We start from the raw sequence: 12605 nt of genomic DNA on the forward strand, positions 1-12605 counted from the left end.
AACTATTTTCATTGCTAAATGATTTTTAATTTGTACTTTACACACCTCAGCATTTTCATCTCTGTCCAGTTACCAGGGAGATGATAAAGGAAGCAGTAATGCTGCGCCTGGAAGTAGTAGAATGAAGTTACTAGCTGTGTCAATATGGCAATTCTTTGTAAATCAGAGTAATGCTATGAAATATTGCACTTTCACTGTTAAAGTTGCTCTTTACACTGCTTCAATTAACACCCCTTAGGAATTCTGGTGTCCTATAGAGCCATTTAAGCATGTTGCCTTATTAGCTTTAGTTCTTACCTAGCCATAGACATGGGATGGCGTTTTTAGATTGTGTGCATTGGTCATGGCATAAACATTCATGTTTATATACTGAGCAGATAGTTGTGATGCTTATTTTATCTCAGGGGAACAGTATGCATTCTACCTTCAAGATCAACTGCCCAAAGATATACAATCACTTCCCACTGACCACTGTCGTAGTCTATGAGTAGTCTTTGTTTCCTCCTAATAAGTACATCATTTAATTAAGGGGTATGTTCAATACAGAGCAAAAAACTTTGATATGATAAATTGTTGTTGTAAGGGATGGAGAACAGATAAGCTTGAGTCAAGTGTGGAGTAGAGTGCTTAGACAGTAAGTGCACTTTTAGTACATTTACTGTTAGAGAGCCTCATTGCCCATACCCACAATCCAGGGAAGCCACATACTAACCTATCCCTCCCCTGATCTTCACTGTTAGGCCTGCTCAGGCTTGCTCCTTTACCACCCCCTACAATGCTCAACTTCAATCAACTGACCCCAGCAATAGCAATACCTCCTCTGTGCCATAAGATGTCTTAAGCCTTCCCGAAAGACTGAAGTGCATGGGGGGTATGACATGCATCACCATGGGGCATATTTGCACTATACACCACATCCTAGGTGTGAATCTGGTTGATTGGGCATAAAAGAATGAATCTCATTTTTGTAATATGTGATGGAACAAGACATGAATACTTTCCGTTTTAAGGAAGATGTACTGTACTATACCTGTTTAATTGAAAACATAAGGGATAGCATATCATTTGCTTTCCTTTTTAATATTTTTACTGATCAATAAATCTTTGGTGTAACCCCAAACTTCTCATTGCTAGACTTTGTCTAATTTATTTTTTTGACAAAAACTCAATTGCTATTTTACTGGGTTTCCTATTACATATTATGCTTACTTAACAGAATTCTTGTGTGTGTGCCTTGCATTTGTCTTCTGTAGGAGTATTGATCCACAGCTGCAATTTTGACAATGGACTGTGTGGCTGGATTAGAGATAAAGAAAATGAATTACACTGGGAACTGGTCAAAGATACTTCAGGTAAGGTCCCAACCTTGTTCTGCAAAGTGTAAGCATGTAATTAATTTCCAGGAGTTCACATTTCCTAAACAGCAATGCCATAAATCATGCACAATCATACAGAATTTAGATTCATATGTATGCTGAAATTGGAAGAGGATTGAGAAGTTAACCAAAATAGCATTATTAACAGTTAGATATGATACATTAATGTGGACAAATGCAGATAGTCAACATTGTACAGAAGATGCAGTAGTATAATAACAATTACAAAACGTAAAACGTTTGGATATATTTTGTGGAAGAGTCATCTCTGTATTCTAATATATAAGAGTAGGGATCAGATAATCAGCTTGTAGGTAAAAAAAAGGAAACCCATCAAAGCTTATGTAGAGAAATATAGAAAAATAATGTAGATCAGCAAGTTGGACATACATGCTGCAAAATTAAAGAATATGATTAAAAAAGAAAAGGAGAGAAGAAAGAAGGGGGGCTTGGTACTAGGTGACACTGGTGCTGGTGGCCATCGGGAGACTGGTGCTAGCTTAAACCTGTATTGGGTGACATAGGAGCTGATGTGACTGGTGATCAGGCTGGTGGCGCTGGCTTTCCCTGGCATTAGGAGATACTGGTACTGGGGTGATCAGGAGACTGATGCGTGTTAAACTGATACTGGTGTTGCTGGTAATCATAACACTGGTGCTAGCTTGCACTGTCACTAGATCACACTGGTACTGGTGTGGCTGGAAATGGTACAGTGGTGCTGGTTTACACTGGTACTAAGTGACACTGGTACTGGTGTGGCTGGCGATCAGGACAGTGGCTTACACTGGTACTAGGTAACATTGGTACTAATATGACTAGCTATCAGGACATTATTATTTGCTTATAATGGCACTTGTATTGTTGTGGCTGGTATGACTGATGTAGGCAAACACTGGTACCTGATGACACTGCTACTGGTATGAATGGCGATCAGGACCCTGGTGCTTGCTTGCATTGGTACTAGGTAACATTAGTATTGGTGCTGGCTGCGATCAGGAGAATGGTGCTGGTTTTCACTGGTACTAGGTGACCCTGGTACTAGCATGGCTGGTGATCGGTACAGTGGTGCTAGCTTGCACTGGTGGTGATCATGAGACTGGTGTTGGCTTACATTGGTACCTGATGATACTGCTACTGGTATGACTGGCGATTAGGACACTGGTGCTTGCTTGCACTGGTACTAGGTAATATTAGTATTGGTGCTGGTGGCAAACAGGAGAATGGTGCTGGTTTTCACTGGTACTAGGTGATTCTGGTACTGGCATGGCTGGTGATCAGTACAGTGGTGCTAGCTTACACTAGCACTGGTGGTGATCATGAGACTGCTACTGGTATGGTTGGCGATGAGAACACTGGTGCTGGCCTACACTGGTACTAGGTGATACTGATACTAGGTGACACTGATACTGGTGCTGGCTTACACTGGTATTCGATGACATTGGTAATGGTGTGGCTGGTGATAATGAGACTGGTGCTGACTTACACTTGTGCTGTGATGGTGGTGATCAGGAGGCTGGTGCTGGCTTACACTAGTACTGATGCAGCTGGCAGTCAGAACACCAGTGCTGAGTTACATTGGTACCTGTACTGCTGCTAATTGGGATGTAAAAATCTCCCTTTCTCTCACAGCCAATCAGTATATGCTGTGAACTATATATAGCCTTTGTTTACGTTTTGTGATGCTGTCATTGAGTAATCTGCTGTGTCCATTGGACACGGCGATCACAGTATTTAGCTTGTGGGCAAAATAGGACTGTCCTCAGGATTGTGCTGTCTGTCTGTTTTACATAACAGGCAGACGGCAAATGGTTAAACTGCGATGCAAGACCCACAATATTAGACAGTAATTTGTTAAAACATATAAATACTGAAATACTGAAAACTAATAATTCTGTACTATTCAATATCTGTAGTCCCTTTCATTTATAGGGTGAACCCTATTTTAGCTGTCCTGTGGATAATGGCTCACCCAAAGGAATGATTGGGACCACAGTGTGCATGCAGACCATTTTGTGATAAAGGCTGTGCGATGCCAGACCACACAATGAAGTGTGCTTGAATAGGGAGGAAGATAAGTTGAGTACTTAATTAATATGTGTGTGTATATACGGTGTATATATATATATATATATATATATATATATATATATATATATATATATATTTACATGTAATACATCTCTGCAGTACATGCACATGTATTTGTTTTTTCTCTTTAAACACGCAGCAAATACAGAAAAACAAAGCCAGCCATACATGGATCAAAATTCGTCTGGTCCATGCTGAACTGGCCAAATTTTGATCTATGTATCAGTGCCGGGACAAGGTCATTCCCAGGGCAAAGAGGGCAAACTGCGCCCCCCCTCCACCCCCCCGGTGTAAAGAAAGCCAGTGTCAGTGGGAATCAACTGTGTCCTGTGTGTGCTGCTTTTTACTGCAGATCAATTTTGTTCTTTTTCCTGAGAAAAAAAGAAAAGACAAAAAGTGATCATTCCCTCTGTAAAGAGCTCTGTATTGATTATCAGAACAGGGCTCAGGGCAACATGTCACCGTCACCTGCTGCCAGATGCCACGTGTCATTCGCCATCATCACCTGCTGCCAGACGCCACATGTTGCTGCAACCATCACCTGCTGCCAGACGCCACGTGTCACTTGCCACCGTCACCTGTTGGCAGATGCCACGTGTCACTTGCCACCGTCACCTGCTGCCAGATGCCACATGTCACTTGCCACCGCCACATGTCACTTGCCACCGTCACCTGCTGCCAGATGCCACATGTCACTTGCCACCGTCACCTGCTGCCAGATGCCACGTGTCACTTGCCTCGTCACCTGCTGCCAGATGCCACTTGCCACCGTCACCTGCTGCCAGATGCCACATGTCACTTGCCACCATCACCTGCTGCCAGATGACACGTGTCACAGTCACCTGCTGACAGATGCCACTTGCCTCGTCACCTGCTGCCAGATGCCATGTGTCACTTGCCATGTTCACCTGCTGCCAGATGCCACTTGCCTCGTCACCTGCTGCCAGATGCCATGTGTCACTCACCACCATCACCTGCTGCCAGATGCCACGTGTCACTTGCCACTGTCACCTGCTGCCAGATGCCACTTGCCACCATCACCTGCTGCCAGATGCTACGTGTCACTTGCCACCGTCACCTGATGCCACATGTCACTTGCCACCATCACCTGCTGCCACATGTCACTTGCCACCGTCACCTGCTGCCAGATGCCACGTGTCACTTGCCACCGTCACCTGCTGCCAGACGCCACGTCACTTGCCACCGTCACCTGCTGCCAGATGCCACTTGCCATCCATAGCCTGGCTCTCTCTCCCTCCCCTTTAGTTGGGCATAATGGGGGCTGCAGTTTCCCTCTTAGGATTGCAATGGGCCAGTCCTTGGAACTACATTTCCCATGATCCTCCTTTTTGTGTTCCTTTGTTTGTTTTGTATTCTGCCCAATAGGAAGGAGAGGGCACCGCTGCCCGCTCCCGAGTACAGCAGCATGATAGGGGGAGAGAGAAGATCCGGCAGCTGCTCTCTACACACAGAGACACAGCCGCTCTCCCCCGCTGCTGACCGAGGGAAGGAGTTGGAATGGGAAGAAAACAGAGCCCTCTCCTGTACAGCGGTGGTTTGAGGGGGGGGCAGCGCAGTTTCTCCTCCTCGGGACTCGCAATGGTCCGCGGCAACGGGCTTCGAATCTGCACCCCTCTGCCTCTGCTCGTGGCACCTGCCTAGGATGATGGATCGGCCCTGGTTACAACTATTAGCAGTGCCAGCGGCTAGTGTGTACAGTCGCAGTTGTGAAGCACACTGCCGCACTTCACCTGCGCCACCCCCCCTCCAGAAAATGGTACCGCCCAGGGCATCTGCCCCTTCCGCCCCTGCCTTGTACTGGCCCTGCTATGTATGGGCACCCTGGTTGTACAGAAGTTGATCCACTGAGTGACTTCTGTACAACCAGCCTGTCAAGTTTTTCCCAATACTTTAGTGCCGCTGGTTGTAGCTGGCAGTACTGATTAGTGTATTCTGATGGCGGGGAAAGCTCTTTGCCGTCAGAACACAATAGCAAAGTGGGAGGATTCCCCCATCCACATCGAATGTGTGGATGAGGGAATCGGATTTTTATTTATTTTTGTTGATTCGGTTTTTAAATACTTGTGTTTCATGTCCACATTGCTTCTAAAATTATTGGTGCATAATAGCTTTGATTTACTAAAATGATGATAAGGCTCACCCTTCTGATTACCTAAATTTCAATCTTATTCTCAAATTATGTGTGGTATGTTTTAGGAGGACAGTATCTAACAATCATGCAACCAAAGGGGAAATCTGGAAAAGTAGCTCGCTTAGTTCTTCCTCTTGGACATCAATCACACCCTGAAGATATTTGTCTGTCATTTAGACATTTTATGTCAGGAGAAAATTCTGGTAAACTACAAGTCTTCCTAAGAAGGTCTGGGGCACATGGGCCTCCTGTATGGGGCAGGAATGGAAGTCATGGTTGGGGAGAGACGCACATAACCCTGCCTGGATCTGGAATCAAAAGTGTAAGTATAATTAAATCATTTTCAGGGATTGTTTTGGAACTGTCATTTTATAAAAGTACACACTTGTCCTTCCTTGTCATTATCACCACTTATAATTCTTTAAGTTGTTATAATTCTCTATGTTAACCTTGACTTGCTTGTCTTCACTATCTTGATATATCATTTTTATTTTCTTTCTAAATAAATAGTCCATTACAACTCCGTCTGTACTAAGAAATGCTTAACCTTTCCTTGATTTTTGTTTCTGCTACTAATGTTTACTGCTTCAGTATGTTTTTAGAGAAGAGCCACCTCACGAGTTCAGGGCCTTAAGCCCCATACACACTATTACATTTTCTGCAGATTTACCAAAAACATGTAATATGAGGTCAAACTTTAAGAGTTTTAATATGTATGCAATCAGGCAGGCCCTTGCACTACATGGTTTTGGTAAATCTGAAGACAAAAATCTGCTGAAAATCTTATAGTGTGTATGGGGCCTTAGATGTCCCTGTACACCACCATTTCCTTCAATTAAGTCTCATTGCCCTCAATTGTACATCTTGATTTACTCATAGTTTTATAACTCTTATCCATGTACAGTATAAACACCAAAGTGTTATCTAGTGTTATCTAGAACATGATATTGGTTCCATTTATATACTGTATGCCTGGAAAAATGTTATGCTTGTTCAGGGGAAAAATAAACTTCTGTATGTCATCCTCTTTGTGTCATCTTTTTAATACTTATAAAATACATTTCTAAAGTCACAGTAAAAAAAAAAAATAGTAATTAAGCACAAGAAGTTGGAGATTGGTGTCCTTCTGATAAAAGCATATGGTTACACAGAATTTATATATATAGTGTGTGTATATATAAATGTATTCTTATATAAATTTATGGCCAATTTAAATTTATCACAAACACACTGTTATACACAAGCAGGTTAACTTGTACCTCTCACAGGAGAGTTGTTCAGGTGCTTCTGTGTACATGTTTGTATGCCAACATATAGATGTGACATGAAATAAAATAACTTTGAAATGTAGATTTGATCTATTGTGGTTTCCTTTCAAGCATATTTACTTTGTTTTGCAGATAACTTTCAAAGCAGAAAGAGGCAGAGATCGAACGGGACAACTTGGCCTTGACGATGTCAGCTTAAAAAGAGGCCCGTGCACTAAAGCATAACAGTCCACACATCTACAGCTAAAGTGAATGACAACCCAGTGCAGAGAGGGGCAGGAAAATAGATATCAATCACCAAAGCTGTTGTGAAACAAAAGACAAAAATGTCACAACAAACGAGAACTAAAAACCCAGCAATCGCTCCTCTTTGACAACGGGCACAAGAACTTGAAGATGGTTTGTTTCTAGAGAACATTTCGATGTGCTATGGTTCTTAATACTGTACACACCCTACAAGAGACCATATCCTGAGGAAGAGAACCCATTCAGGAGGAACTTGTCTGGTCTGGTGTGAAGATGATGCTTGAAATATATGTGCTCGAGCTTCTGAAAGTACAAACACCACTGATATGACGATCATTTTACCACTTCTAGTGGAGGGAAAAGCTTTGTAAATGCATAATGTATACCTAAGTATTTATCAACAGAGATGAACTCCACATTTTTTATGGGAATAGCATGTTACTAAATTATGGTGAATAACTGTCAAGGTCAAACATCCTCTCAGTCCTAATGGTGCTTTACAGTAGTTATTGTTGGCTACAGTGTTTCATATTCATTCTGTATAAAAGCTAAATCCATATTGGTGGCCTATTTAGTCTGGAACATGCCTGCAGAAAAGGATCCAAAACTTGGATTTTCTTCCCCTATTTTGTAGATTGTAATGATGACACATCAGGACTTTCTCAAATGGTTGCTTGCTCTCCTTTTCCTTTTTCTTTTAGCCCCAATATGATATATACAATATATGTATAGCACAACAATACACAGTGTAATGTCCCTGGTATATAACAGGCAACTAAGCAGTCTAAAAATTGACAACACCAGTGGCTTGGAAATGTTATTGAAACACAAAAAAAGGTTTATGGAAGTTGGTTGGGGAGACATTTTACAGTGGAGGCAGAAGAGTTAAAAATTGGGAACTGCAATAGACCTTGTCAGAGTGAGAAGTTTATTCAGCGCAAAAAACCTGAACAGCTAAAGCAAGACAGAAGGCCTCAAACTAGACAGAGAATACTATACCAAGAAGGGTAGTTGGATTAAATTGCTACATTACAAATGAATATGCTTTCCAACTTTTGGAGACTTAGCCTGGGCAAAAAAAAACTATCATCCCAGAGACAACCCTGATCATGGATCTGTGTTTCAGCTGTAAATTCAAGAAAGGAAAATATACGTATCGCTTTAAACAAAACTTGTATGACATACCTATATAAAAAGTTGGTGACAGTTGAAATGAAAATGTATTCCAGCAATGGAGAAACTGTTAGTTTTATGTTGCAGTCGCTTCAATAGATACACTATATTACCAAAACTTTAATGGCATCCCAGTCTTAGTCCGTATGGGAGTTCAATATTGAGTTGGTCCACCCTTTGCTGCTATAACAGCTTAAACTCATGGATGAGCGAGTTTGGGTGGAGGAACTTGACTGACCTGCTCGGAATACTGACCTCAACCCTATAGAATACTCCTAGACCTTGTGGACAGCCTTCCCATAAGAGTTGAAGCTGTTATAGCTGCAAAGGGTGGGCCAACTAAATATTGAACTCTACAGACTAAGACTGGGATGCCATTAAAGTTCATGTGTGCGTTAAGGCGAGTGTCCCAATACTTTTGGTAATATAGTGTATATTATGAGTTTTAAATGATTAAATGCATTTCATGTAAGTTCTAATTGTTAGAGTCAGGTCATTACTGTTTTAAACTGAAGATAGTAGAAGTGAAAAAGAATAATGTGGGATTATCAGAAACTTCACAGCAGAGTATTTTGCCTTAGCAAACTCTTGGCTGTACAGATACAAAGAGGGGAGCAATTTTAAAGGGGGCAGGGCTATACCTGTAGGCTAATAACAACAGATTTGCACAAGCCTATTGCCAAATTGATGTGGAATTGTGATTATAGTCACATTTTTATATTATGTTTATATACATCTAGGTCTTTTTCGGCACAATCTAAAAGATGTATATTACAATAGTGCTGTTTTAAGAGGAAAATGTTTAGTTACGGTACCTATAAACTTAAAGACTTTGTCACAAAATGTAACTTAAGTGCAGGCAGTGTTAAAGATTTTACCATGATCAAATATATATACAATATGATATGAAATGACATGCTATGTGCACTGAGCTATTTGCCTTGGCACTTTTTTCTTATACCTGATGTTTGGTGGCAACTCGGAAAGTACCCCTATTAATACCCAAAATAGACAAAATAATTAAAAATAGCAGAGAGCAGTGCAGGAACACTGACATATATGAAATTATGCTTACACATCTGCAGTGCATATGGAAGTGTGGGCTATACGAGCAAACCACCTAACTCACACAGAATGTGCTGCACTAGTCAGGACACCATATGGGTCACCGGAGGATCCAAAGTCTGTTGCACCTCTATGATCATGATCAGTAAAAATGTTTTAGTTTCCATTTGTATGTTATAGAGTTTGTTAAAGAGTTACCAACTGACAGCAAGGCAATCCTATCTGTTGTCACACCACACAGATACATCATTGAGGGGGGTCTAATGTTTTCATATACAGTATGTGGGACACCACTGCAGGTTATAACTTTCTCAACTTTCTCCAAAACAATAGAATTAATTTATTAAAGAAGTAAAGGCTGTGCACTTAGCAAAGTGACTTTTCACTTTGCAGAGGAATTTTCACTTAGCTTAGTGAAAGTGTTACTAAACCCACAACAGTAAAATCAGTCTGTATATGCAGTAAAGCCTGCTTGTTATACTCACTGTGGAACCTAAGGGGTTAATCCTCTGTGTAAATTGGCTGTTTGATCCCGTCTCCTCTGATCCCCCTTCTCCTTGGACTGTCCCCTAAAAATTTCCTGATAACACAGAGTCTATGGAGTCAGGGGTCTTGCAGTCTCATAGGACAGTCAGAAAAAAGCTTTAACCAGTGCTTGGCTAGACAGTGATAAAAGTCATAATGCTCTTACTGCTGATGAGAAAAGGTATTTAGCAGTTTATATTTACTAAAATAATTGCATTTCCATATTCTGTGTACTGTGGGAGATCAAAAATAGTGAATGCATCCTCCTGGGTTTAGTAACACTTGAATGAGGCGAATTTGTGCTGAATTCAATCATCCAATCATGTGCTAGTTAGAATACTGTTTTGTTTTGTTTTTTTCGTTTTCCTATGACTGTTATTCTTTGCAAAAGTGAATTATCACAAAGCTAAGTGCTAATTTCCTTGCAAAGTGAAACATGCTATATTTGTTTATTAAATCAACCCCAGTGTGTAACCATATCCTTAACCACGTTAGACAAACCAATTTACTAAAATTATATTATGTAAAAAAAATTGTAAAAAAATGCTTTTCATTCATCTGTATATAGCTTCAGATATACAATTATATTAAATCCCCTAAACACCTACTAGGTCTCCAAGCAAACAATGCAAAATTGTGTGCCATTATCCTTCAAAAATAAATGCGTTGGAGCTTACTTAATAAGGCAAAGAGCAGTTTGCTAGCTATAGGAATCTTTGACAACCAGTCAGCATTCATCTTTCAAAGGCATTGCTACAATGAATTGAAAGAATAGTCTGGCTTGCAGCATTTTGCACATCACTGCTTTGACTTATTAAATATTCCTGAGACCTGTTGTATGAAGAAATTGAGGTGTTGATAATACAGTTTGGTCAGATTACAGCTCACAAGAAGCTCTGCATAGTACATTGTTTGAAGAACAGGAATCTCTGCCTATTCCTACTTACCATATACAAAAATACCCTAACTAGAAAATTGGAGGACTTTTAAGGTACCAAGTTATATATAAAAAAATTCAATGATTTATTGTACAACTGTTAAAAGACTATATATGTGACATATATGACATAAAAGAGACATAAATGGTGCATGTCCATACTACAAACACATAGATATGTGTTACATATCGTTAGTAATCGTTTTCGCCCCACTGGGCATTAAATTGATAGATTGCTTGCTGTTACTTTGACGCATTTCACGGATCTGAGCCCGCTTTATCAGGAAGATAACTACAGTCAAGCTGTAGGGAACAAGCTCTAAGGGAAATGATCAGTTCTTTCCGGAGAATTGCAGCTGATGGTGGTGGATATTACTACTGTGATTAACGATGTACATAGAAAATACAGAGCTTGACTATAGTTGTCTTCCTGATGAAGTGGGCTCAGACTCGTGAAACGTGTCAAAGTAACAACAAGCAATCTATTAATTTAGCACCCAGTGGGGCAAAAATGATGAATAACGATATGTAACACAAATCTATGTATTTGTAGTGTGGACATGCACCATTTATGTCTCTTTTATGTTCTGTATGTCACATATATAGTCTTTTAACATTTGTACAATAAAACATTTACTGTTTAAAAAAAAAAAAAAAAATATATATATATATATATATATATATATATATATATATATACACACACACACACACACGGTACCTTCAAAGTCCTCCATTCTTCTAGTTAGGGTCTGTTTGTATTCAATGGTCTTAGGGTATTGTACCAGACACTATATGTCTCAGAATTAGGAAGTTCCCCAAGAGGATTCCTTCCTCCCACCGTTTATTTTTGAGCTATTCCTACTTACCAGTAGCTGTGTAGAAACAGTGAAGGAAAAGGAAATACAATGGGGGATGCAATTTTCTTCAGGATCAAGAAATTATAAACCAATCTGATATTTGTCTCAATGTTCCTTATGGAAACAGTTGTATTTGCATATTATTTATTGTGAAAGGCAAAAAACAGTCACTCCCAGCATTACTTTTATCTACAGATACTGTATATTAATATCCTAAAGTCATCTGCCATTCCAGCTCACAGGTATAGTGTTCACCACAGGGATTTATCAATATTATAAACAAATATAATATTTGTGTAGCCCGATTTTATGTATTTAATAAATGGAATTGTTTTCACAACAGCGAATGTATTGGTCATAATATTTTGCATGTATATGTTTTATTCACAGTCTTCATTAATACTGGAACAAAAACAGTAAATGTACAATAACACCACAAAAGCCTGATTCGGTAACAGTATCATTATTTATGACAATAATAGGTTCTGCAATAGCCCAAGTCTTTTACTGCTTGGAGTAGAATTTTCGCCTCTGTAACAGTTTATAAAGGCTGAGATCATCCAAAACTCATATGGCGTGAGGAGTGAATCACCAAGTGTGTTCTTATGTCTTTAGGAAACTGTGGCAGAATCTCTCCAGTATGGTTAAGAAGCCATGTGGCCTCTCATTTTCTCTTAAAAATCAACACAGCTGGCCCATTGTACAGCACCATTTCCATTTATTTAAGTGAAAATCTTGTCTGGAAATCTTGATGGGCCTTTCCTTTAAAGGAACTAAGACTGAGTTGTGTATTATTGGTGGTGGTTGGGAATGGGGGGGTGGTGGGGGGGGCATTTGGACACTTCCTTTTTTTTTTTTTCTTCCTTGAATGTTGAAAGTTAAAGGAGTGGGCCAAGGAACATCATCCAGACATGG

The 12605-nt window shown here is 40.1% G+C and overlaps 1 protein-coding gene across 5 annotated transcripts in view; it reads left to right on the plus strand.

The window, feature by feature from the left end:
• NPNT (nephronectin) overlaps nt 1–10957 on the plus strand; it is a 171791-nt gene extending 160834 nt beyond the window's left edge. For all 5 annotated transcript variants that reach the window (XM_073601908.1, XM_073601935.1, XM_073601925.1 and 2 more), the window contains 3 exons: nt 1254–1352; nt 5682–5938; nt 7017–10957. In XM_073601908.1, coding sequence (XP_073458009.1) covers nt 1254–1352; nt 5682–5938; nt 7017–7109 — 449 coding nt within the window. In that variant the 3' untranslated portion in view covers nt 7110–10957. The remainder of the gene's footprint in view (nt 1–1253; nt 1353–5681; nt 5939–7016) is intronic.
• The last annotated feature ends 1648 nt before the right edge of the window (nt 10958–12605 follow it).

This window comes from Aquarana catesbeiana, linkage group LG01 (genome assembly GCF_042186555.1).
Source record: "Aquarana catesbeiana isolate 2022-GZ linkage group LG01, ASM4218655v1, whole genome shotgun sequence".
Taxonomy (NCBI): domain Eukaryota; kingdom Metazoa; phylum Chordata; class Amphibia; order Anura; family Ranidae; genus Aquarana; species Aquarana catesbeiana.